A 25277-nucleotide genomic window follows, 5' to 3' on the forward strand; every position below is an offset into this window, starting at 1 on the left:
TGATGGTTCGAGTCGCTTCAAGCCGCACCGGCGATTCTACTGTTCACAAGCAGCATCTTTGCAGCACATCATTGTTTCTTACGATGTAGTGGCATCGCACTTGGTTATACGGGCAGACAAATGCTAAAGTTACAGCGGGTTTTTCTTACGCATATGTAGAGCAAACAGAGATAATATGGGATTGGCTTGTCGTCTACAAGTCGGCATTGCAAGACATCACAAGGACTAACAACTGCCTAGTCCAAGCGGGCCAGTCTGATGTCCGCAGTTACGCCTGCTCCCGTTCGTGTTCTACAAACTCCATTCACAGCTTCAAAATAATATCCTTGCGCGTCCAGATTGTCTTGTCACTGGTACCACGCCGAAGTAGGCTGCGGACATTGCGGTGGATTAGCGAGAAGTTCTGCCCCTCCGGAATTGAGACCAAACATGCCATCGGAGCACGAATATCAGATGCAGACCTATTATCTGATTCATGATACCTTTGACCTGATTTCAAATCACCACTAATAAGCGATAAGCTCGTTCTTCGAAGGCGCGGACGATCAGTGAGGCCGCCGGTGGAATTGAAGACCCCGAGTCGTTAAACTCTGCTGGAGCTGACGTGGGGAAGAGGGCGCTGGAATTGACTGGACCTCCATCTTTGGCAGTCGTGCTGGAGAGTGGTCATACACCACATGATCGACGACTTCCGCAGGAGTATCTATCTGATGTTGTGACGGACTGCGACTACCGCTAGTCGAGATGCATTTGGAAGGTCAGACGGGTAAGATTGTCTAAATGCTGACAACAGGAATAACGTCTGCCCATTCGTAGCAGATATATAACACACACTAGATAGTCCAACATGGTGGCTCCTTCTGTTGTACGATCTTCGTCACGAAAAAGAGTTATCAGTAACAGTTGGCCCACGTCATGTCGGCTTCGAAGGTCTTCGTAGTTACTGGTGCGAATCGAGGTAGGATACTGATCATGTCTTGAGAATCGTGCTTCGGTAGATGTTTACTTTATCATAGGCATTGGCCTCGCGCTCACCATGGAGCTTGCTAAACAAGGCAATGTCATTGCGACAGTTCGGGACCTCAGCAAGGCAGAAGGAACTCCGCTTAAGACGATGCCAAACGTCACAGTCGTGCAGTTGGAGGCCGAGTCCGAGTCGTCGATCCTCAAAGCTGCCAGCGAGATAGCCAATCTTGCCCCGACCGGAATCGATGCGTTGTGGAACAATATCGGTGTTTCCAATATCAGCAAAGCCAGCTATTCGATGGAGAATATTGGACTTGGCGACCTTACGCGCGAGATCACTATCAATGCCGTGGCGCCGATTGTGTTCACGACGCGTTTGCTTCCCTTGCTAGAGAAGCGAGATACACGGAAGATCGTTTTCATTACTTCGCTCGCTGGCTCCATGACCTCGTTGGCGGGGATGCCGGCCGTGGTTTCCATGCTTCAACTGAAGTACACTTACTCTACTTCAAAGACGACCTTGAATTCATTAATCAATGTGAGTATTCAGTTCAACATACTATGTTGTGGGGCCACTAACCGTTTGGTGATTAGCTGTTGCACATCCAGCTCATCGACAAGAACTTCACTATTGTTCCCATGCATCCTGGATTTGTGTTGACGGACATGACTGCAGGCAATCCTATGGTATCACAGCAGCCGCCCAATATCGCTCTTCCACCAGAGCTCACGCCTATGAGGCCGGAGCAGAGTGCGACGTGTATGGTTACATTTGTAGAGAAGCAGACTGCAAGCGACAAATTTGCACTATACGATTTCAACGGCAAAGAGCATCCGTGGTGATTACCCCTCGGTCGTCTGATTGCTCGAACATTGTAAATGCGATTGATCCTCTGACTGGATTATCTATCAGCTAGGTACTTGTAAGCAACAATACATGCTTACCAATTTTCTGCTAAAACATATATCTCCACTAGAAATCGCGAGGTGGCTGGGGAACTCGTGAGAAAATGGCAGGCGGAGGCGCGAGACTAGACTGCGCGCATACAGACTTCGCTGTACGCACATTTTGTCGTCGCGTCGTCGGGTGTGCACGCAGGCCACACTACTGTCGCTGCAGAGATCACCTCATGCTATGAAGAACACCACTAGCAATTGTTAAATATCATGTAAACACGATGATTTTGAGGCGAAGAGTGTACCGGGCTGCGGGGAGCGGGGTTCTGCGGCCGGTGAAGCGCGAGCACGGCTGAGTTAGGCAGACCGTCAACAGCGCGGAAGGAAGGACGCGGCTGCACGCACGATCAACGGATGCTGGAACAACTTGCAGAATCACTTTTAAATTTAATAGACAGAGTGATAAGAAGTGTAGTCTTACGACTACTGCGTCATAGAATCGACCATAGCTGCGGGATCGCGATGAGGGAGCGGAAGTTATAGTCATCGCACAAGACCGGCAAAGAGGATCAGCCACCACCTGATTTGGCTCCCTTTACAGGAACAAGTATTGAAATGTGATTTAACGCTATCGAAAGTATGAGTTGACAGACGGGCAATATACGCGAATGATCATGGCGGCGCGCACAAACCGAATCCGTCCACATAACGGGCACAGCCGACGACTCCAGTGCGTCCGTCGTGAGTAGCTGACGATAAGAGGCAAGGGACCATTCAGTCGCGTGAGGAAATGGCGCCGGCGCCGTCGCCGGCGGTGATAGCGACACCGTGGTGCCCACACAGGGTCCGGGGTGCCGGCTTATCGGCGGGAGAACGTGGCGGTTCGTGAGCAGCGGCGAAGTGCGAGGGCAAAAGTCGGACATCTCCGGCGCCGCACGTGGCGCGGCCGCCACTTCCAGGGGCCGCTACGTGGCTGAGCCTACGCTCGTCCGTCCGCAGCTGCCCGCTCCCGTCCACGCCGCAGCCCGCCTACCGCGTTATCGCGTGCACTTGCCGCGGCGGCACGCGCCCTGACAGAGTCGCGGTCGCAGTATATAGTCCAGCGCGGCGCCGATTTACAGTAGGCTCTTCTCTTTCAGCATCCAGCATCGCATCCCCACACAGCCCTAATCGCTACATTCTCCCCGCACTCTACAATGGTTCAGCTCTCCCACTCCCGCTACGGCAAGGACAACATTCGCCTCCTCAAGGTCGAGCGCGATCCCACCAACCCGCGTCTCCAGTACGTCTATGAGTTCACCATCCGTGTCATGCTGGAGGGCGACATCGCTGCTGCCTACACCCACGCCGATAACGCTCCCGTCGTCACCACCGACTCGATGAAAAACACCACCCACAGTACGCCGCCTCGATTAGTCGATCTATCGTTTTGTGTCCATACTAACAATACCCCGCAGTTCTGGCAAAGAAGAACCCTGTCTCTCCTCCCGAGCTTTTCGCCTCTATTCTCGGCACTCACTTCGTCACCACCTACGCGCACATCCACAAAGCATTTGTCCACATCGTACAGCACAGGTGGACTCGCTACGCCGTCGACGGTGCCCCTCATGAGCACTCGTTCATCCGCGATGGCGAGGAGGTCCGTGTTGTCGATGCTGAGGTTGATGAATCCGGTCCCATCACGCTGAACGGTGGCATCGCCGATCTGCTCGTGCTCAAGTCTACTGGTTCTGCTTTCTACGGCTACGTCCAAGACAAGTACACCACTCTTCCCGAGACCGAGGACCGCATCATGTCGACTGCCATTGATGCTACGTGGAAGTTTGACCAGTTCGAGAACCTGGAGGCTGTCCGTGCTTCCATCGAGACTATCGAGAAGGGCTATGCATCCGCCCGGGAGATCACCCTCAATACCTTCGCCACCCACGAGTCTGCGAGTGTGCAGGCCACTCTCTATCTTATGTGCCAGCGTATTATCGAAGCCAACTCCACCATCGGCGAGGTGTCTTACCGTCTTCCCAACAAGCACTACTTTGAGATCGATCTCTCGTGGTTCGAGGGCCTCAAGAACACCGGTGAGGATGCGCAGGTCTACGCTCCGCAGTCCAACCCCAACGGTCTTATCACTGCCACCGTCACCCGCGACTAGGTGCCGTTAACTTGCTTTTGCTCCGAATTATTGTATATATATTGCTTGTGTTTGCTGTTTGTCATGCGCGGTGCTAATTTTCTCGGTTGTGGGATGGGTGTAATTTGAAGGTTATCAGTCTTCGGAATGTGAAGTTAATGAGTCAATCGACTGATATATACAATTATATATATTGATCCTCCAAAATCGCTGCAAATGCTGCTGATGAGTGCGAGGGATGAGTAGCAGTTGTAGATGCATTGGTTGTATGATACAGGTTGCAGTGAGCAGTGCGAGCGGGCTACTTCTTCGGCGTCATTGCTGGGCTGAAGTTGGACGCTTCCAAGGGATCAGCCCAGTACTTGATGACGTTCATCTTGTAAGTCGAGTGCGGTCCTTCGAACGTCTTTAGCCGGTCCAGTCGCAGCTTGCGCAGTCTGTTCTTCGGAAGCATACCACTGACAGCCTTCCGCAGAATCTCGCCAAACCCTTGCTTCTCTGCGAGTCGCTTCATTGTGATTTCCCGTAGGCCGCCGGGCTGTTGTGTGTGCTTTCTGTAGACCTTGGCGTCGAGTTTTCGGCCGGACACGTTGAGCATATTGCAATTCGTAACGACGACGTAGTCACCGCAATCCGCGCCGGGGTGGTACACGGGCTTGTGCTTGCCCATGAGAGTGATGGCGATGGAGGACGCCAGACGGCCAAGCGTTCGCGTGTCCTGGCCGATGTCGACCTGGTGCCATACTCGAGCGTATGCTAGCCGTGACTGCGGAACAGGTGAGCAGAAAGACATGAGGACAGCAAATCCAAGAATATTGACATTAGCATACCTTTCCCACGATGTTGGACATGTTGCAGTGGACAGGGAGGCGGGCGAAGGCAGTCGGGTGGTGCTGGCGGCCCTCGTGGTGCTTGTACTTGCGCTCCAGACCAGGAGTTGAAGATCTTTGCTGCCGTGCGGAGGATTAGTGCCGTGCGGCGGGCGAGTTGCGGCATAAACGTCACTGCTCTCACGCGGTTGCAGCTACAAGCTCCTCGCGCAATGGGTACTGCGCCGGCAGAACCGCCGGCGCGTCGCGCTGACTTCGTCACAGCTTGACCAGCACAGTTTTGGGCCTGAGTTTTGCCGGATCCCAACGCAGCGCGAAGTCGCCGCAGAACAGGCCTTTGAACGGCGGTTTTCGCTGACGACGAACGAGCACACGCGCCGCGACCCTCCTTGCCGCCCCGTCTTCCAGCTAACGACGCCAGAAACTGCCCGATTCAGCTGCTTCGCGTCGTTCTTCTCCCTGGCCTCCGCCGCCCCACGACACACGCGAGCTTCGTGCTGTTGTGGTGTTTTTGTTTACTCGGCCGCCCACCGCACGCTTCCGTCGCGTCCTTCGCCGACAGCGCGTTCCTACTCTGCACCTCGCTCGCCCTGATCCGCCGCGAAACCGCCCACCCCGTGCTCTTACTTTTCTTCGCCCGCGCCTGCCGCGAACACAGCCATGAACAGGGTCGCGCTCGCCATCCGGTCCAACATCCCGGACGAGATGGACTGGGCGCTGCAGTCCCTCGTGCGCATGTCCTTCGACTCACCGGACGACCTCAGCTTCACAAAGTACCCCAGCCTTGCACCCGCGCTGCTCGAAAAACTCGGCGCCGTCGACCAGTTCGCGAGCATCGATGCCTGCATTCTCAGACTAGAGGACGGTACTGTCATTGAAGAAACCGACGATGACATGGGACTTGGCCTGGGATCGCAATCTGTCGTTCGCAAACGTCTCGACAAAGTCCTGGAGGCTGCGCTTGTGCTACGCAACGCGACTATCAACCCGGACAACGCACGCGTCCTCTCTATGCTGAAAGTCTGTCAAGTCGCATTGATCAAGTGTCTATCCCTTCCGGAGCGGCCAAGTCTCGTTGAACTCAGACAGTATGCGCTCGACATCACGGAATCCGTGGCTTTTTTCCTGCGTCCTACGTCCAGCGAAGACACCTTATTTCAGATACTGATTGGCTATCTTGACAGCGACGATCGCGGTGTCCTCATCGCAGCAATGCGAGCGGTTGCACGGCTTGTTATCAGTGTGGAGCTGAATCTCCTGCAATCAATCAATCCAAAACTGATATCTCGTATCAGCGCTCTGATATTGCTCGACGATGAAGAGCTCTTGACAGTGTGCCTGGATTTCTTGTATCAGTATACCTCAAATTCTGACAACATCGAACTCACTGCTGATAAGATTGACTGGCGCGATCCAATTCAACAGTTGATCCGACTGCTTCTATTTCAAGCGAGGGAGTGGCCTTCAGTTGATCGTCCTATTGTTCCACAGCCGTTCGCCAACCGGCAACCACCTCCTCAGACACCGCCTCTGTTACCGCTTGACTTAATCACAGAACTTTTGCAATTTCCCGAGCCAGATCGAGCTATTCGATGGATGCGCGTTTGTTTTGAAGAGGACGAAGAGGCAGATGTCACACAGATCACATTATGGAAGGCATACGAATCTTGCTTTGAAGATTATGCCCGCCAAGGCAAGAAACTTCTCCCCGCTGCAGATTTTATCAAAAATGTCACAATGGCGTTCAGGCAGGCGGCCGCAATGGTCGTTACGACCCCCAATGGTCAACAAAAGTTCATTATCAAAGGCATCCGTCCGCGCCAAATGCCACTGTCGTTGAAAGGAGAGCTTTACATCGCATGTCAGTGGGATATGGGCGCGGAAACCCGATGCAGTGGCGTGTTTCCGTCTGTGAAAGATCTCTTCTTACACATATTGGCTGTACATTTACCGGCACCATTGAACCCCAGCATGCCAATCGGCGAAACATCTGGCCGACACGACACCAATGGCCATGCCAATGGAAAACTTAAGGGCGAACCACTGACGAATGCTCCATTGGACCTAGTTTCTGTGAATGACGACAAAATTCTAACGCCGGAGAAGCAAGCTTTAGCCCCAAAGTTGGACGATCAAATGACAGATGGGCCGGCAATACTGTCAACGGTTGGTGTCGCAACGGTTGAGCCGAACGACTCATCAAATAGCTCTACGCAGACTACAAACCCAGACCTGTATTTCTGCCACTGGGGAAGCTGCATGCGTTTCGCCCTGAATGGCGAGCCTGATCGATATAAGGTTGCAGAGCATGTGAAGACGCATATTCCTGATCCCGAATCAAACAGACCAGATCTCCCATCGGAATTAAAGCCGGAAGGCGTGGCGGAGTCTCGGACGCTGACGAGCTTGGACGCCATAAACATGCAGAAGATGATTTTGGTCAACAGATCTACATTGGTGGATGACCGTGGTGACGCGACAGGTGTGCCTCTCACAGCTGTCTTGATCTTGCGGAATATCGCGCGTAGCGACACCGGTCGGAGTCTACTGAAAGGATTCGAGCACGAGGTGATTAACGTTGCAGCCGTAAACGTGCCGCTACGGAACTACATTGTCGATCTACTGGACTTCATCGAAGAACATAGAACCGGTATCGTTTAGAGGCGACTTGTATTTCACGAAATTTTGTACTATAATCATGTATTTTTTGGGAGGCATAAGGCGGGGTAAAGTCGAGTATGTTTGTTATTCTGCTGTTTGCATAACTATGTACCTTTAGCAAAAGTGATGTCTGGACGATGTCGTAATCTGCCAGTGAGCAGTATGATCAGTGTGCTTTTAGATCATGTAATAAAACTATCTGTATTTCTAAGATTTTATTTCATGCACGCCAAAGCAGGAGTATAAATAAATATATTCGAGCAGCTAATTGCGTGAATCCGGTGGACATAGGAACGTCCTACGACAGATAGCACACAAACTATATTGATAAAGCAGCGCTTAATTCTTGCTTCGTTCTTTCCAAGCCCATCACTCGTCCAAATCTAAATCCTGAGGCCGCTCTAGTCTCAGAAGGCAGTAGCCATCGTGGCTGGGGTATCCCATCAAACGTCCAAACCCACGCGCCAGACTGGTAACGATATCTCCAATCACACGCGAAACAGGGCACATCAAACAAGACGTGCAGTTCCTGTGGTGCTCAGCTCTATCGTGCTCTTCGTCCTCATCGCTGTCGTAAGCGTAGTTGAACACGGACCCCGTCGCGGGATTCTTCTTCAGTGCTGCGTGCGCGGCCGCCGCGTCGATTGGTTCAGCGTGGTTGCACTGTTCATCAAAGTCGGCGCTACAGCTGCATTCGGGAATTCCGCTCATTTTACCAGACGGAAACAGCACTACTGTCGCACCATGATGGCCTCCGCGCTTGTCGGACAAAGTGTCGGTACACGTGTGGTATATATCTGCAGACAAGTGTCCACTGAGCGCGCCGGTAAGACTCGATAACGAGGTATAATTTTCAAACGAGGTATTATCAGCCTCGCCCGAACTGGTGCAACGTGGAATGGTATCACTATTGGAGAATTCTCCGTATGTTATTTCGTTCTCAAACTTGGGCGGATCGCTCTCAAACTTGAAGTGACATCAGAATGCATACTCTCTAAATCGCACGCGACAAATGCACAGCTTCCACTGACCTCATAAAAACACGCCCATGATCGCACGAGCTCCTTCAGATCAAACGACGACTCGTGATCCAGCGTAGATCTCGGCATCTCCGGTAACCGATTCAGCTCCTGGTCCATCATCTTTCGAATCGCGCACAGTCTCGCTAGCTTCAGACACATATTAAACGCGACGCCTTCTTCCATCATCATCGCACTCTTACGCGACAGCTCGTACAGCACCGAGTTGATCGCGCGGTATTCGTCATCGGACAGGGTCGTGCTGTTGGAGGACAAGGTTGAGCGCAGGTGTGCGAGGACGGCGGTATAACTGTAGTCGGCGATCGTTGCAGGGGCGTCGTTGCTGTTGATCGTTGGTTGTGCGCCAGGTGCAGGCTGCCCATGCGCCTCCGCGGCTGCTTGAGTTTGAAGAGCAAGGGTGAGGTTGCTGACCAAGGCAGGCTTGCTTTCGCTGATCTGTATCGTGCTCATCTTGCACAGCTGTAACCAAACTACAGGGATGTCAGTAGTGTGTTCCAAAAGCAACTGGACCGGCGTAGGGGAACCGTGTTAAGACTGGCTGTTGCTGGTCGTCGTGATCGCGGCCCGACTGGCAATCAAGGCCTGGAGTCCAAGACAATTTACGATGGCATTACTTGCACTCCAAATATAACTACTAACAATTTCACATATATACATTTACAAATACAATGATTCAGCTTTTAAAAACTAGAACTAAATTCAATCATACTTTGTACGCGTGAATCAGTCTTAGCATGCAATAAACGAATACAAATAATTGAACAACCAATTCTAGCTCTCATCCTCCGTATCTGTGTTGATATCTGTGTCGCTGTCCTCCTCTTCCTCGCTACTATCGTCGTCATCGTCACCCTCCTTTTCACTGTCGCTACTCGCCATCTTCTTAACTTTTCCACCCCGTAGCAGCGCCATTGTACCCGCGATGGAGTCCTCCTCGGGATCAGAAATATCGTCTTCAACGATTTCCACAGTGGGCGCAGCCTGGATATCGAGCCACACCGACGAAGTGGCATCGCTGCCCAGAAAGCTGTTGGAATGTAGCTCCACCAGAAAACGATACTGGCCGAGTTGTTCGGGGATCGGTGCAGAGAGCTGGATTTTAAACGTCGTGACTGCACCGTCCGTGTAGGCTCTGGTGATAGTCGCAGGCGACTCAATAATTTTACCCTCACGAGGGTTCACAACTAATACAGTCCACTTCGGCTGTAATAGAACTGGTAAATTTGGCGCGTATACGGCGCTCATCTGCGGTGCAAGGGCGTTTGTAGATAGCGGCTTCTTAAGAATCTCTGGTGTCTCAATATCAGCCAAGCTCTTGATGTCGACAGGTTCTGCCTTCGCTCCGCTGTATAGAACCCGGAATTTAATAATCAAATGAGCAAGAGATTGCGGAGTGACGATGTCTTCACCGGGAACTGCAGTACCTTAGCAATAAGTCACATAAACACATCGAACAGAGTCTGGCTCACCCTTGAAGTTCACATCAAGAATCTCCACCTTGGGGATATGCTTGGCATTCTCTTGTACGACTGCCAAATCTGCATTGCTCTTCAGACGGAGAATCTTGATCTGCTCGTTATCTTCCAGCGCCAGTATATCACTGATTGTCATGTCAGGTGAGGCTGCAACGATCTCCGCAGTCACAAAAGGTAGCTGGCAAAGCTCACTAGTCCCGGGTGCTAGACCTTGCGAAAATGCCTGAATGAGAGAAAGCACGGTCCGAACAGGTGCAACATTCTTGAACGACGACCCAATGTCGAGCATGCCCTCCAAAATCGTGACTCCTCTGGAGGCGATTAACAGCTTCTTAAGTTCGTCGTTAGACTCAGTGCCATTGATGTACTCGTTAAGATACATGTAGATCTCCTCCGCAGTGAGACCTGGAGCGACAACTTCATACTCGGCTGATTCCGACAGGAGTCGGAGTAGCATATCAGTTGTAATCTCCGCATGGATATGTTGAGAAAAGAACTCAAAAATCGTCGACGCAGTGTTCGTATCCAAGCCGTTCTTTGTGTATTTCTTCGTCCCACTCCACCATTGCCACTAAAATTCACGTCAGTTGATCCTGATGTTGGTTTCTCATTTTCACGCAAGAACCTACAACAATGAATGGCAGCGCGACACCGACGATGCAGCCGTAGCTAAGAATAACAAGAGGCGAGCCCTTCTCTTCAACGAGCCACTTTGGCAAAGCAATTCCGTGCTTCATTGGCTGCGGACCGTCCGGGTGACCGTACTCCAAATAGTTCTTCCGTGTTTCCTCATCCGTCAAGCTAAAATAAGATCAACAAGGTGATCTAATCGCCGCATATCCTATCAACTTACGCTTTATACGCCTTTGTCATGTCAATATACTGCGCCTCCATTGCCTCACGTGTGGAGTTCAAGATATTTCTGACTTTGTCGGGATGGAACTTTAAAGACAGCTTCCTGTAACGGCTCTTGATTTCCTTCTCGGTAGCCGACTGTAGTGAACTAGATCAGCGCAATTCGACGATTTATGGCGATATAGGAGAACCCACGTATGGAACACCAAGGATCTCGTAGGGATCAAAGCGTACAATGTCCTCATGAGAATCATTGCTGTAGATAAAGTACGCAATTGCAAAAAATAGAACCCAACCCAGGCCTAATAGGATATTCCTGTGAGAAGTTGTGTTAGCAGAGCTGAACTCTAGGAATCGAAAATAGCCGTGTACCACTTACGCCAATGTGAACACCGAGGCCTTACGTCCTCGCTTTCTAAGCTTTTCTAAAAGTGCATAGTTGCGCGGTTTGTATCGAACTGAAATCTCCGAGATGCTCGCTTCTATGCAGAGGGTTAGCACGTATTATTGAGCGAAATATTTCAATCATTCCTACTTCGTGTCTTCACGGACCGCACCGTGGCTCTCCAAGTGGAAGGCAGGAGTACCAGCGACAGCAACGTGATCGCGAAATACGGCCAGACTTCAGCATTCTCGTCGTAGGAATATCGAGAGTCGCTCATTGTGGCAAATTCGACCCAGATCTGCTTGGTTTATTGCCGAAACAGTGATATGCGTAACGGGCTGAGTCTAGCTCCTGCGCTGCAAGTCGCGGTCTGTGGCCTGGACGCGACAGAAGTAGCTTGGTCCCAACGAACACGTTCCCACTTCTTCACGGTCTGTGAGCTCAACCATACTCTCTCTACGTCTATGTTACGAAACGTTACTTATTCACAACTTCAATCATAAATAAGAAGTGTAGCTCAACTCGTGTGTTCAGCTGATGCTTCACTTAGCCGGCTACTAAGCATTCAATAGACTGTCCATGTTAATTGTCAAATGCCATAAAGGATTATTTTTTTACACTAAATACACTTTTGACAGCCACATAAAAAATACAGCAGAGGCATCCCAAAACACCATCTAACGGTTAGACTTTGCGACACGCTCCAGCTCGTCCTATTGAACAATCATGTTAGACACTGATCTATGACTGAACAGAAGGATTATGTATGAACATACCTTCTTCTTGATGGCGTAAGAGTTAGATGAGCCCTTGCCAGCGTTGATAAGCTCCTCAGCCAGGCACTCGGCAATGGTCTTGATGTTGCGGAAGGAAGCCTCACGGGCCTATGCAAAAATTAGAAAAAAACTTAGTGATAACGCGCACAGCTTCGGACAAACATACACCAATAGTGATGAGCGAGATAGCCTGGTTGACTCGTCGCAGGGGAGAAACATCGACGGCCTGTCGTCGGACAGTACCAGCGCTGCCGATACGGGTGGAATCTTCACGGGGACCACAGTTAACGATAGCATCAACAACGACCTGGAGGGGATTGAGGTCGGTGAGTAGGTGGATAATCTCGAGCGCGTGCTTGACAATTCTGACAGCGAGAAGCTTCTTGCCGTTGTTACGGCCGTTCATCATCAACGCGTTGGTGAGTCGCTCAATGATAGGGCACTGGGCTTTGCGGAACCGCTTGTTGGCATATCGGCCGGCGCTGTGAGCCAAGTAGACGGGCTGACGGATCTGAATATAGTCGGTGAGGGAAATATCCTTAACCTCGACATCCTCGAACGACCATCGGTTAAAGAGCTTGACCTGGCCGGCCTCGGCGACAACATCGGCAGGGAGAAGGGTCGACGTGAAGCCAATCTCCTCAAAACCCTCCTCGGCAACCTCGTCGAAAACCTCGTTAACAACCTCCTCGTTAGAAATCTCCTCGTCAGACATATTTGCGGTTCGAGTGGTATGAATGATCTGAAGAGGTGACGGCAGGCCGAAAGCGCTGAACAGATGGTGATCGAATTTCGCGATGCGCACTGCTGAATGGTAAACGTTGCCCGCAGTTCCACTCGCGCACGCGTGTTTCGCTTGTGAAGTGTGACTGCATTTTTATGCGGCTCAGTTCAGAGCAAATTTAGGGCTTGTTAGCCCTAGTTTACCAGACCCACTTTGCTGACATATGTCCTCAACACCTTATTTCATGTGCTTGGGAGTTTTGCTCCTAGCCTCCCAATGGTCTAAAAAATTTTGGACAGTGGGCCAGGTATATTGGAGGACCCCCTATAAGGAATCTCTCTTGCACACAAAGCACTCACTGCTTGCCATGCCGCTGAAGAGCAGGAGTAAAGTCACAAATAGTTCTGCGTATGACGATTTCATCCAGACGATATCCGACTCCGAAGCTGAGGTGCCGGATCTGGATGACTCAGAGCTAGAGGTGGATGATGACGATCCTACCGGTCCTGAGCCACCTACGCCGGTCAGCAGCAAAAAAACCAAAAAAAAGCAGACGAGAAACGGCGGATTTGTTCTCGACTTTGAACTGGATGAATTTGATAATGTTTCGAAGTTCGACGGCTGGGATTTTGATTTGCAGGATCGTGCAACAGGTCATGGACGGCGCCAAGTTGATTTGGACGGAATTATCCAGAGACAATTGCAGCTCAACAACCAGGAGAATGATAATCAAGATGAGTACTCTGAACAAGAAATATCTGATTTGGAATCAGAAGACCAGGAAGAGGATGTCGAAATTGTCCCCAAGGTAGCCAAGAAGTCCGCGAAGACCAACGGCAAAGAGAAGAAGCCGAAAGCTGCTCCAGCTCCATCCGACGATGAATACGACGATGTCGAAGAAATGAGACCAACAACCGAGCCCAATGGCGATTCAGACGATCAAGAAGAAGAGCAGGACAACCCAGAGGAAGTTGCTAAATTCTACGCAAAGGAGGACAAACAGATATCCACTAGTGTGCACAAGGAGTTCAAATCGCTTTCTCTGTCTCGGCCATTGCTACGCGGCATTGCTTCTCTTGGGTTTTCCACGCCTACACCGGTCCAAGCATCGGTTATTCCGGTTGCGCTACTTGGAAAGGACGTCGTCGCAGGCGCCGTGACTGGGTCAGGTAAAACTGCCGCTTACTTGATTCCTGTGTTGGAGAGATTGCTTTATCGTCCTAAGAAGATCGCATCTACTAGAGTCGTGGTGTTGACCCCCACTCGTGAGCTGTCCATTCAGGTCGCGGATGTTGGACGCAAATTGAGTCAGTATATAGCTGGCATCCGATTCGGTCTCGCCGTCGGTGGACTCAACCTAAAAGTCCAAGAGCAGGAGCTTAAATCGCGTCCTGATATCGTTGTCGCTACACCCGGTCGTTTTATTGATCATGTCCGAAATTCGCCTAGTTTCCAAGTCGACGATGTGGAGATTCTTATCATCGACGAGGCTGATCGTATGTTGGAGGAAGGTTTCCAACAAGAGCTCACAGAACTCTTGACTATGCTTCCGGCCAAACGGCAGACTTTATTATTTTCGGCTACCATGAATGCTAGCATCAAGTCTTTGATTCAGCTATCTCTGCACCTGCCTGTCCGCATTATGGTTAATCCTCCCAAGCAAGCTGCAATTGGTCTTGTCCAGGAGTTTATTCGAATTCGAAAGCGAGAAACTGCTAGGCCGGCTATTCTGGCTCTTCTCCTAAAGAAGCTTGACAGGAGAGAGAGAGTTATGGTGTTTGTTTCTCGAAAGGAAACAGCGCACAGATTGCGTATCATCCTTGGCCTGTTGGGAATTAAAGTCGGAGAACTTCATGGGTCCCTTTCTCAAGATCAAAGATTAGTTGGAATTACTGAGTTTCGCAATTCCACCGTTCCGGTGTTGATTTGTACGGATTTGGCATCGCGTGGTCTCGACATTCCCAAAGTTGAGGTTGTCATAAACTACGATATGCCGAAGAACTATGACGTTTACCTGCACAGAGTTGGACGTACCGCTCGTGCAGGACGTACTGGACGAAGTATATCACTTGTTGGAGAAGCCAAAGCTGAACGAAATATTGTCAAGTCGGTTGTTCAGCACATTGGAGAGGGAAATAATGGCAAAGCTGTGAGCAGAAACATTGACTGGAATGATGCCAACCATATTTTGAAAGAAATCGAGGGAAAGGATGAGCTGCTTGAGGAAGTTTTGAAGGAGGAAAAGACTGAGAAAAAGGTTGGTCTCTGTGGTGTACTCGCTATATTTCAAACATCGCTAACACATCACTTCTAGCTGGCAGTTGCCGAGATGGAGCTCAAAAAGGGAGAAAACATGGTCAAGCATTGGGACGAAATTAAGTCCAGACCGAAGCGAACATGGTTTTCTGACGATAGAAAGAATAGCAGCAAGAAGCATAAGAGCGGGTCTTCGAAGTCAAGAGAATAGACGACGCGGTTGGGGCAGAGGAGTTGTGGAGTTTCCTTACATATCGGTTGTAATAAAACAAAAGTTCTGTATGTCTGTACTTGTTAAACTTTAGACGTCTTTGAAATGCATTTTATGTACTATAATCCTGTAGTTCCCTTTTGTTAGACTGTAGGGACGAATAAGAGTTTCGTGATATCGTAATACTGCCTGGGTAGATAGGGTTTGGAACTTCCGATTTTGGATTACTTCTGAGCCTCATCCGCCATCTCCCGTGATTCTGCCGGACCCTCAACCGATTTCATAGGTTCCTAGGGCGGACGTCTTATTTTGTTGTTTGAATCTGTTTGCAAGCCGAGGCTCGACGGTGCCTATACACATGTTATCCACTGCAGCTCTACCATCTGGCGGCGGCGACGGATCGCGAGTCACGCCAGCCCGGCGTGATCGTCGTCGCGGAGATACTAGAAATGCCCGCTCTTCACGACCTAAGCAGCAGCCCAAAACAGCTCGGTCGCGGAAGGATAGTATGCCGACACGATATTTGCAAATACAAGAGCTTCTTTCGTTGTATCCTGACTCAGAGATCGATGAAGAGAAAATTCATTTGTGCTTAGAGCCTTCTGATCCGGAGTTTCCGTTTGATCTTGCCGCATTGGAGTTTACGTTGATAGTGCCGCTGACATATCCTGAGTCCGGCGATGCGCCTAGTATTATTGTTACAAATGGCGACATGCCTCGAGGGTTTGCATTGAACGTCGAGCATGGATTTACGGATGACATCAGCAAACCTGGGTTGAAGAAGATTAGTTTGGTTGATATGATCACCGCTTTAGATAAACATCTAGAGACATTTTTAAAAGCTGAAAAGAGAGCGACGTTTAAGATTGTGAACTTGACATCCAGGAAAGGCAAGGCTGAGCAATCTGCATATAACGACTGGGGAATCAATCCAGATCTGATAGCCAAGATGAATATTACATCGGACTCAAATACCCAAGAGAAAGAGAATGTCTCTCAGGATTTGAGAAACTCTATATCTAAGTCATTTTTTTCTGAAGCTGAAATCGCACAAGCCACCGAACGACGAAATCGGGAATTGCGACAGCTACAAACGCGACTATCTAGCGCTACACGGCTACCAGATGACTCAGCTACGGGATCTTCGTCGTGCAAAGTTCCATTTCAGCCCGCCAGAAAGAGTGAATTACCGGAAGTTTTTCAAACCGTGTCATATGTTACAATTGTGGTACCGAAGTTATATGACTTAGAGCCATGCACGATTAAATTTCTTGAAGGCGACGATAAGTCTTCACTATCTATAGTGGAGGAGAATTTCAAAAGACACGCCGAAGAGAAGAAGGAATTTTCGTTGCTTTCTCATCTCAACTTTTTGGCACAGAATGTTTCTCTTCTTCTCGCTCCAATTAAAGAGGACATCAAGAGTGCAGAGAAGGATTCCACATCTGAAGTAGCCGAAGGACAACAAGAGGAAAATTATCAGAAACCGCCAGAATGGGATATGCTGGACGGTAATTATAGTGATGATAGCGATTATATGTTTGATTTCGACGGTGAAGAGGAGACAGATTACAAATTTGTTGCAGGGCCTATTTACACTGGCTACGATAGTCAAGGCCATCATGAGCAGCATGAGGGTTATGCTCACGAGACCACTGATGATGCTGATGAGGATGCTACTTCGGCTGGATCAGACATAGTATTCAAGCCATCTCCGAATGCTGTTTCGATCACATTTCCAGGAATGAAACTAATCAATGTCGGTGTTTTGCAATGTACGCTTCTAAGTCTTGTTGTGAGATGTGTGCGATGTAAGACTGATGCAGAGATACGGGATATCAAACCTACGAGGCTTACAGCGACTCCACGATCCATCGTATGTGGAAAATGCAGCAGTACAATGATGGTCGCTTCATTCATTACCGAGTTGTTGTTTGATAATTCAACCGGAGAAAATCCTACAATGGGAATCAGACTTGGTTATATCGATCTAGTTGGATGCACCCCTGTTGACCTACTGGCTAGCTCGTTCCGGCCAACCTGCGGAGAATGTTCGGAACCTCTTCCTGGACCATCTGGTATTACTGGCCTTGGCCTGGCACAAACAATGTCAACGATATGCCGAGCATGTCACACTCGTATGTCAATCTATATCCCCGCTGTCAAATTTACTCGGGTCTCGGACGACCACCAGCACACAGAGACCTCTCGAGCTTCTGCCAAATCTCGCATAAAGTTGGGTGTTGTGGCGGGTACCCCGCTGCCGTTTAATGGTACATGTCAACATTATAAGCGTTCCACGCGCTGGTTCCGGTTTTCGTGCTGCAATAGGGTATTTCCATGCGATAAATGTCATAACGATTTCAGCGATCATGTGGATGAGCATGCAAATAAAATGGTATATGCCGTTATAGTTTCTCTATTCCTTGTTTGTGACAAGTCACTAATAGCATTGCAGATTTGCGGTATGTGCTCGCGTGAGCAAAATTACCGACCTGATGTATGCGCGTTTTGCCGACACTCGTTCATTCGCAAGAGCACGGGTTTCTGGGAAGGAGGTAAGGGAACAAGAGATAAGGTCAAGATGAGCCGAAAGGATCCTCGCAAATACAAGAGACGAACGTAAACATTATGAATTTTCCGTGCTATTTACAATAAATGACACCTTTTTTGGTCATTCTAACGTTATATGTACAATTTTTCCATCACTTTGTCGGCAAGCTCAAAGTATGCTTCGGCGTTCCGACTATCGGGGTCAGCTACTACTACAGGCGTGCCTTTATCGGACAACTCGCAAATTCGCGCATGTAGCGGTATAGATGTCAAGACTTCCGTTCCAAGTCGTTCGCTCTCCCTCTCAACGCCATCTGTGCCAAACACATGTTCCTCGTGATGACAATTGGGGCAGACAAACACGCTCATGTTCTGCACGGTTCCAAACACAGGCACATCAACTTTACGGAACATGTTGATGCCTTTGACCGCGTCAATGAGCGCAATATCTTGAGGTGTTGACACGACGACCGCACCATCGACGACCACTTGCTGTGTGATAGTAAGCTGAACGTCGCCCGTGCCCGGCGGCATATCAAGAACAAGGATATCTAGTCCGCCCCATTCCACATCATGTAGCAGCTGTTGTAAAGCTTTCATGACCATCAGTCCTCTCCATACAACAGGCGAGTCCTGATCGGGTAGTAAGAATCCTAAACTCATCGCTTTGATGCCGTAGTTCTGAACTGGAATCAGTCTACCGGCCGGTGTCGCGCCAGGATCTGCTCCAACGAGGTTCAATAGCTTCGGTACCGACGGTCCAAAAATATCTGTGTCTAGAATTCCTACTCGCTTTTGATGGCGTAGTGCAAGTCCGAGTGCGAGATTGACGGCTACTGTACTTTTTCCCACTCCACCTTTGGCGGATGAAACCGCAATGACCTTGTCCACACCCGGGAGTTTGGATTTTGTCGGGAGTCCGCGGGCAATTCGCGGCATCGTAGGAGTAGGGCCATCTCGCTGCAAGATAAATGTAAGTGAATTTGATCTGGATATGCTATGATCAGTGGTGACAGTACAATTGGCTTGGCTAATGCTGCGCTTGCTGATGCACTGAACATGCGCGAGACGCCAATCCGCTGATCTCCAATCCCCTGCCCTGCCTTGCGGACCAGGAGATGACATCTTCGGCTTGGCTGATGCCAAATGGTCATTCTTGACTTGAATCAGACGCGAATAGCGTATCGTATAATTATGGATCGTGAGGAGCTCTGCTGAGTTGGAGAGCAGTTGACCAAACACTATCAAATCTCCAAAGTCAAATCATGATATCAGGGTCTCGTTGTAAACCATGAAACGACACAGATTCAGCAGGGCATAATTTATGCTCCGTTGAGCTGGATATAATTAGAGTACTTAAATTCATAATACGATGAGTTATTATATGACTGTGTTTGGTCGTAAGCAATCCATAGAACTATCAAAGGCATCCACAATGGCTCAAGGTGTGAAAGAGTCGACTGCAGCATCCATGCTCTGAGCCTCAGCTTGGAAATCAGATGTGAGTATTTTGTCGACTGAGCCGGACAAAGTTTCCCGAAGACGCCTGGGCGACGTAACACGCGGCTGTTGCTGATATCTAGCGACATGCTAATAGTTTGTGCTAGGGAGCATCTGTGAAACGGCGTATGTTGGCGCGATCTCGTTCGTCATCGGAAATATAGTTGGGAGTTCACAGGATGCTTCGAACAGCATCTGCCCCACAATATCTATTAACGTCTTCAACCTTCTCAAGATCAAGATCCAAAGATGACTGAACTTGACCCAAGGACATGGAGTATGGCACTCTCGGAAACACTGGTCTGAGAATGTCCATTTGTTGCACTGTGGCCAGCTCACCGTTAACGCAACAGTGTCGAGATTACCAGCGCGTTCTTCGAGGAAGCATGAAACGATAGCGCGACTTTCTTTGACAACGTAAGTCCATTACTTTGTATAAATTTGCAGTTTATTTCTTACCAACAGCAGTTCAAGCCGAAGTTTATGCCAATGAGCAATGCGAGACCGTCTTCGGCATGTTTTTGATGGAGCTGAGTGGACCAAATCAGACTAAGTCGTTTCAACCGCGCTGTTCTTCGGTTTTGGAAACAAGAGCCCCATTGGACACGGTAGTTCTCGTAAATGCTTGATTAACGTACGCAGGAAGCAGTACGCTATAACGGAATCAATTATAATGTGGCTTATAGGGTATCAATAAGTCGTTGAAGTTTCTGAAGCCCGAATACGTCGACATTGTCTTTGCTCATCGCTCAGACCGAACTGGTTTACCGACGAAGGAGATTGTCAGCGTATTCACGCAGATGATCGAATTTGGCTTTATGGCTATTTTTGGACCTCGAATGTTGATCAAGCGAAGCAAAACTTTAGCGCACTGGAGGTATAGAAAAATATGACTGCCGCTGATATAAACCGCATGTAGGGGTCTTGCAAAGCACTCTGGAACATAGTATATTCTAAGGTCTTTATTAATGATTACTTCAACTTACTGCTACTTGTTGTGTCTCTTCGCTCCGGCGTATAATGCCAATGCACAGAGCGTTTTTGAGTCCTGAGTCGCAGTCAGCAATTCACTGAATGGCAAGATTCTCACTGTGATTCGCTCTCCAGTTTCCTCCTCTGCGCCCCCGAATTTTCCTTCCAACATCTGAATTTCCTCCACACTCAGCACTTTCTTGCATACAAAGAACTGCATTTGTTCGTCGCATGCTCCAGCGCTCATGTATATGCCTCCGTTTGTGGTATACAGAGGGCGCAATTCCTTTGGAGTAATCTCAATTCCGCACTCTTCTTTGAGTTCGCGCTGCGCGGTGTACTTCAATGTGCCACCTTCAGATGAAGAAGCGTCGTTAGCGTCGTACATCCCGGCGGGGATTTCCACCATTGCCATTGTCGCGCCAGGCACGCGAGGTTGCACGACTAATACAACTTGCGCTTGAGCTGGATAAGTTGAGGTCAGCCCTTGCTAATGATCTGAAGATAGCTCATCGCACTTACAATCATCTAGATCTTCCAGATTATCAGTGTCTGGTTGTTCGGAAGGGTATAGTAAGACAAGTATCGACACGCTCTGTCCACGCAAAAACACAATTCCGGGAAGCCTGTTCCCTTTATCGTTTTCGACCAATGCATCTAGTTTCAAAAACCCAAGTTTATCTCTGCAGAAATCAATTAGAAATCCTGATTCTGCAAGTTCCGGTACTGGCAAGCGTTGCATACTTCTTTGATCCAAAAAAGTCTGCACTAGTAATGTTTATTTTTTTCAATTCGTAGTATGATGGCGGGTCGGTGCTCCCATATCCGCCTCTGACTGGCGAACTTTGCAGACTTGACTGTAATCGCGAAACCCAGCTCACAAACGGCGGGAACTTGACGACGGCATCGTGAGAAAGCGAGGATGTGAGATGAGGTGCAATCTCGACCTTGACGGAATTGTACACAAAGGAAATAGCTGAGTCAACAACTTTACCAGCCATGATATAGGGCGGTCGCATAATTCAAGCTCAGCACTAGATAAAGGACATTGCGAGCGATGGGGCTTAATTATGCGGGCTTCATCATCGCAACACCGACAAGCCCAGAGCCGCACGCATGACAATTGCTCCCAGCGGCTACTTCCGGATTGTTATCAGCTGCTTGTGATCACCAACGAGAGCTCGCTGCTAGGTACTAAGTCCTCGCGATATAGGTAGGAGAGAGCATGGTGTCAATATGCGCGCTGTGTTGGCGACTTGGAAAGCCTTCTAAAACGACATTGCTATGGCGACCGGGATATGAACTGCGTGGCCCACTTCGCTCGGATCTACGGTGTATCTTGGTCGCCGCTAGTGAACGACCTGGCAGATCGTCCCAGTTGGTTATTCGACGAAACTACGCGGCAGCTAGTGCTATTGGTGAAATAGTTGATGGTGGTCTGACAATCACCGATCCACTGGTGCTGTACCGACACTATGTCGAATCTGAACGCCTCCGGCCTGATGAAGCGCAGCATCGCGCAGCGATTGAGTTCCAGAAGTTGTACTATCGCGTGAAGGATTACACCCCACCACAGGACTTTCAGCGACAAATTGAGAAATTAGCGGAGTTGCTCGAGGTATGCACTTATGCAAGCCTGGACGGTGCATTGTTTCTGACCCAACTTAGAGATCAGACGAACAGTCGAGCCGGATTCCGTTTTTCAGTCCCGAACGACAGACAGTGGCCTTGATCCGGACGTTAACGACGGAAGAAGAAATCTTCAATATCAAGTCTCCTCAGGGGTTAATGGTTCACGGAGAAGTGTAAAAGCCCTTTGCTTGACTATACCGATATTATACTGACAGCTATGTAGTGGCAGCGGTAAATCGATGCTCATGGACCTCTTCGCGGCGTCTCTGCCACATGCATCAAAGAAACGGTGGCACTATCACAATTTCATGCTGTCGATATATGCGCGCATCCATCGGCAATCCCAGCGCAACCAGAGCCGCAAGTTCGAAAGCGAGACACGTATAAATATGCAGAATGAGTTCGTCTTACTGAAAATCGCACACGAACTGATTGAAGAGAGTAACATCCTTATGCTGGATGAATTTATGCTACCGGATATTGCTGCGGCAAAGATCGTGAAGACGTTGTTTACTTATTACTTCAAGATGGGGGGAGTGCTAGTTGCAACGTCGAACAGGCTGCCGAAGGAGCTCTATTCGGCTGAGTATAAGAAGTCGCAGTTTCGATCGTTTTACGATATCTTACAAGCACGCTGCGCATCGCATGACATGCGGAGCTCGAACGATTGGCGTAATATACTTTGCGCGGAAGCTCAGGAAGCATTAAGCGAGGGAGATAAGCAGATTCAGCGATATTGGGTGGCAGGTGTAGATTCGGACGAGGACTGGAATGCAACGGTTAATGCAGTGTGCGGAACCGAAAATTTTCGTGAGGAGGGAGAGACGGCGGAGCTGACGGTATACGGGCGCACTTTGCATATTCCGTGGCAGAAGGACCGGATCGCGTTTTTCGACTTTGCTGTGCTCTGCGATGCGCCTCTAGCGGGGGCCGACTACATTACGCTGGCGTCTCGTTATCACACGCTGATACTAGACAACGTACCAGAATTGCGGGTGATCAACAAGAACCAAGCTCGAAGACTGATAACGCTGCTAGACGCGTTGTATGAGTGCCGCGTTCGACTTGTGATACGAGCGGCAAGCAACGTGGACGATTTGTTCTTTCCGGACATGAAGGTCGGCAACATACGAGCGGCAGACGTGGTGACGAGTGAAGGTGTTGCGGAGAAAGGGCAGGACGATAGTAACGACTCGCTCGAGCTGGAGATGTATTCAGAAGTTGAACAGGACCTGACGAGCCCATATCGACCGAACGTGTCGTCATACTCAGAAACCGAGAAGACGTTCTCCGCGTTTGTGGACGACGCTGGTGAAGGAATCAAAGCAGAAGGCAAAGACTTTACGAGATCCGCGGCGTTCACGGGCGAGGATGAGCGGTTTGCGTATCGGCGCGCGATCTCAAGACTGAAGGAGATGACGGGGTCTGAGGCGTGGTGGAGCACAGACAACTGGCTGCCGCTTGACGACAGCCTGCGGACGTGGGAGACCGCTAAGTCCACGCTAACTCCCGCGCCGCCGGACGATAGCTTGACTAGATTGTCACGACACGGGGGACATACCGAAGCAAGTGGATATAGAAAAGAGCTCGAGCCACCGCCCAAGTTCAGTGTCGCGCATATATGGTCGATGGTGAACTGGGGCCCGGGCAAGAAGCGAGACAGCGAGACGCGTCGATGGATGAGAGGCTCGGATGCATATGACAAGGATTCTTAGAGGAAAGTCTACTATTTTTGGATGGGTAGAGTGCGGTAATTTTAAAAAAAATCCGATTACTATTCACTCCTTAGTCAGGGTTAGGCGGTGGACATACGAAGCAGACTAATTTGCTGTCGACTTCGCGGAATTCAAAGGCCATCAATCAATCGCCTCTGAGTCGGACTGCTACCAGGAGGAATCTTTGTCTGTAGCCGTCGTCAAGTCGACTTGATGTGCCGTCTGACTGACAGCGACCACAGGAACGGCGAACCCCAGGAATACCAACCCCATGCCAAGCAGATTGTAAATGTGCGCTTGCAATGGCCATCCAGACCTGCAGCATATCAATTAAGGTTTCAAGGCGGGTAACTGACGTATATCCGGCGGCAGAGTTAAATCCGCTCAACTCTGTTGATTATATATATATGCCGCAAACTAACAGAGAAGAGCACAGTAGCCTCGCTCAATGAATTATGCTGCATTGCTGATGTTGCTCGTTTGCGCTCCGTTGCGATTGATCGCGCCTCCCGTGCTTATCATGATCTCCAAGAGATGACTCTCTCGCATCTGTTCAGGAACTGCGCCCCCCAACCTCCCCCGGTGTTGAGACTCAAACTCTATTTCCTAGCACGTTTACCAACAACTTCGCAGCGATGCGAAGTTACTGAATTAACGTTCATTGCTACCTGCTCTGACAAGCACCGCGCAAGTAGGTAAGTGTGTTTCTTGACTTTGAGAGAGCAATGGCGATTCCACAGCGCAGCGGGCCGGAGTTGCGGTCAAGGAACCTTCGAAGGTCTAGGACAAACAATATGACATTGTGAAATAAAAGTAGACGGTCCAAACCGCTGCTCAATATGCGGTCAACGTTGCAGGAGTGAGGAAATAAAGCGGGTAGCTTACTCCGGCGGAGCGGTGTGCAGTTACAGACGACAGCCTTTGCATGACGTTCGCTCCTCTTCTTGTCGCGCTGCTGCTTTTGCAGCATAGGTAACATACCCAATATCTGGGCTAACAAGATACGCGAGCGTTTATCTGTCCTCCAATCCCAAATGTCGAAAGGCAAGAGCCTAAGTGAGCGGCAAGTCTGGGCATCAGAAGTATGTCTATTAGCTGGCAACCGGCAATAGCCGGGCTAACATTTGCGAATGACTTAATAAACTGGCTGTCAGAAGAGCATATGCGAATAAAATTTCACGATTTTTACAGCTGCGTACAGGGGCCGACCGAAACAGAGACGGAACAAACGTTCCGTGCTGCTTGCTTGCATCGTTTGGCGCGTGTCATGCATTCGCGTGATTGATCTTCAAGACTTTGAGAATTCAGTGTCACGGTATGACGTGACACGTCCCGCACCTGTTGCTGCGAGACTCCTCTTCGGGTCGCTCGACAAATCTCTTCTCTTCTCCACTTCTCTTCCTTCTAGCTACTCGTCTGCCGTCGCTGCCCATTTACTGTCTTAGGCTGTTGCTTCTTGACGGTAGACAAGCTGCTAATGGCATGTTCGTCCAAGGAGCCGGTGGTGTGAACAGACTTTCTAGTGCAGCTGTACAAGATTTATTTTGCAAGCCAAGAAATACATAGATTCCAGACTAGTGCTGGCCCATTCCAAACCGCAGAACCTTCATTTTGGGATGCACGCACTGTCTTAGAGTTTTCAATTCGAGGGCATGATGGACAGCAAGGGGGGCCTAGGCACGTGTTGACAAACCTGACAAA

At 49.6% G+C, this 25277-nt stretch overlaps 12 protein-coding genes across 12 annotated transcripts; 6 read left to right on the plus strand and 6 right to left on the minus strand.

Moving 5' to 3' along the window:
* Nucleotides 1-1015: 1015 nt before the first annotated feature.
* On the plus strand, nucleotides 1016-1809 carry V1518DRAFT_368830 (uncharacterized protein; the record flags this gene model as incomplete). Its single annotated transcript, XM_066901247.1, has 2 exons — nucleotides 1016-1504; nucleotides 1561-1809. Coding segments are annotated over 2 exons (738 nt in total), but the record flags the coding sequence as incomplete, so codon positions are not given.
* Nucleotides 1810-2871: 1062 nt separating this feature from the next.
* Nucleotides 2872-4194, plus strand: V1518DRAFT_409267 (uncharacterized protein). Its single transcript, XM_066902325.1, has 2 exons — nucleotides 2872-3261; nucleotides 3321-4194. Exons 1-2 carry the CDS (start codon nucleotides 3060-3062, stop codon nucleotides 4010-4012), a joined length of 894 nt encoding a protein of 297 aa, XP_066762085.1. The 5' UTR covers nucleotides 2872-3059; the 3' UTR covers nucleotides 4013-4194.
* V1518DRAFT_409269 (mitochondrial 54S ribosomal protein uL13m) lies at nucleotides 3972-4935 on the minus strand. Its single transcript, XM_066902326.1, has 2 exons — nucleotides 4822-4935; nucleotides 3972-4757 (listed from the first exon to the last, which is right to left on the minus strand). Exons 1-2 carry the CDS (start codon nucleotides 4840-4842, stop codon nucleotides 4293-4295), a joined length of 486 nt encoding a protein of 161 aa, XP_066762086.1. The 5' UTR covers nucleotides 4843-4935; the 3' UTR covers nucleotides 3972-4292.
* Nucleotides 4936-5063: 128 nt separating this feature from the next.
* On the plus strand, nucleotides 5064-7750 carry V1518DRAFT_409270 (uncharacterized protein). Its single transcript, XM_066902327.1, has one exon. The coding sequence runs from the start codon at nucleotides 5482-5484 to the stop codon at nucleotides 7480-7482; it is 2001 nt and encodes a 666-aa protein (XP_066762087.1). The 5' UTR covers nucleotides 5064-5481; the 3' UTR covers nucleotides 7483-7750.
* On the minus strand, nucleotides 7613-9093 carry V1518DRAFT_409271 (uncharacterized protein). The gene is made up of 2 exons (XM_066902328.1): nucleotides 8514-9093; nucleotides 7613-8448 (listed from the first exon to the last, which is right to left on the minus strand). Exons 1-2 carry the CDS (start codon nucleotides 8970-8972, stop codon nucleotides 7852-7854), a joined length of 1056 nt encoding a protein of 351 aa, XP_066762088.1. The 5' UTR covers nucleotides 8973-9093; the 3' UTR covers nucleotides 7613-7851.
* A 40-nt stretch (nucleotides 9094-9133) lies between these two features.
* Nucleotides 9134-11615, minus strand: V1518DRAFT_409275 (uncharacterized protein). Its single transcript, XM_066902329.1, has 7 exons — nucleotides 11388-11615; nucleotides 11232-11334; nucleotides 11048-11168; nucleotides 10851-10990; nucleotides 10627-10798; nucleotides 9992-10568; nucleotides 9134-9937 (listed from the first exon to the last, which is right to left on the minus strand). Exons 1-7 carry the CDS (start codon nucleotides 11512-11514, stop codon nucleotides 9294-9296), a joined length of 1884 nt encoding a protein of 627 aa, XP_066762089.1. The 5' UTR covers nucleotides 11515-11615; the 3' UTR covers nucleotides 9134-9293.
* A 92-nt stretch (nucleotides 11616-11707) lies between these two features.
* V1518DRAFT_409278 (40S ribosomal protein uS7) lies at nucleotides 11708-12851 on the minus strand. The gene is made up of 3 exons (XM_066902330.1): nucleotides 12180-12851; nucleotides 12014-12121; nucleotides 11708-11950 (listed from the first exon to the last, which is right to left on the minus strand). The coding sequence occupies exons 1-3, from the start codon at nucleotides 12726-12728 to the stop codon at nucleotides 11915-11917; spliced, it is 693 nt and encodes a 230-aa protein (XP_066762090.1). The 5' UTR covers nucleotides 12729-12851; the 3' UTR covers nucleotides 11708-11914.
* Nucleotides 12852-13018: 167 nt separating this feature from the next.
* On the plus strand, nucleotides 13019-15329 carry V1518DRAFT_409280 (uncharacterized protein). The gene is made up of 2 exons (XM_066902331.1): nucleotides 13019-14994; nucleotides 15052-15329. Exons 1-2 carry the CDS (start codon nucleotides 13105-13107, stop codon nucleotides 15202-15204), a joined length of 2043 nt encoding a protein of 680 aa, XP_066762091.1. The 5' UTR covers nucleotides 13019-13104; the 3' UTR covers nucleotides 15205-15329.
* A 116-nt stretch (nucleotides 15330-15445) lies between these two features.
* V1518DRAFT_409281 (uncharacterized protein) lies at nucleotides 15446-17975 on the plus strand. Its single transcript, XM_066902332.1, has 2 exons — nucleotides 15446-17602; nucleotides 17663-17975. The coding sequence occupies exons 1-2, from the start codon at nucleotides 15563-15565 to the stop codon at nucleotides 17828-17830; spliced, it is 2208 nt and encodes a 735-aa protein (XP_066762092.1). The 5' UTR covers nucleotides 15446-15562; the 3' UTR covers nucleotides 17831-17975.
* On the minus strand, nucleotides 17819-19110 carry V1518DRAFT_409283 (P-loop containing nucleoside triphosphate hydrolase protein). Its single transcript, XM_066902333.1, has 2 exons — nucleotides 18777-19110; nucleotides 17819-18717 (listed from the first exon to the last, which is right to left on the minus strand). Exons 1-2 carry the CDS (start codon nucleotides 18909-18911, stop codon nucleotides 17890-17892), a joined length of 963 nt encoding a protein of 320 aa, XP_066762093.1. The 5' UTR covers nucleotides 18912-19110; the 3' UTR covers nucleotides 17819-17889.
* Nucleotides 19111-20193: 1083 nt separating this feature from the next.
* V1518DRAFT_409284 (uncharacterized protein) lies at nucleotides 20194-21359 on the minus strand. The gene is made up of 3 exons (XM_066902334.1): nucleotides 20974-21359; nucleotides 20752-20912; nucleotides 20194-20694 (listed from the first exon to the last, which is right to left on the minus strand). The coding sequence occupies exons 1-3, from the start codon at nucleotides 21246-21248 to the stop codon at nucleotides 20246-20248; spliced, it is 885 nt and encodes a 294-aa protein (XP_066762094.1). The 5' UTR covers nucleotides 21249-21359; the 3' UTR covers nucleotides 20194-20245.
* On the plus strand, nucleotides 21321-23871 carry V1518DRAFT_409288 (AFG1-like ATPase-domain-containing protein). The gene is made up of 4 exons (XM_066902335.1): nucleotides 21321-21847; nucleotides 21898-22034; nucleotides 22085-23762; nucleotides 23819-23871. Exons 1-3 carry the CDS (start codon nucleotides 21455-21457, stop codon nucleotides 23574-23576), a joined length of 2022 nt encoding a protein of 673 aa, XP_066762095.1. The 5' UTR covers nucleotides 21321-21454; the 3' UTR covers nucleotides 23577-23762; nucleotides 23819-23871.
* Nucleotides 23872-25277: the final 1406 nt, after the last annotated feature.

Source organism: Limtongia smithiae (assembly GCF_038497785.1).
Source record: "Limtongia smithiae strain NRRL Y-17922 unplaced genomic scaffold V1518scaffold_1, whole genome shotgun sequence".
Lineage (NCBI taxonomy): Eukaryota > Fungi > Ascomycota > Lipomycetes > Lipomycetales > Lipomycetaceae > Limtongia > Limtongia smithiae.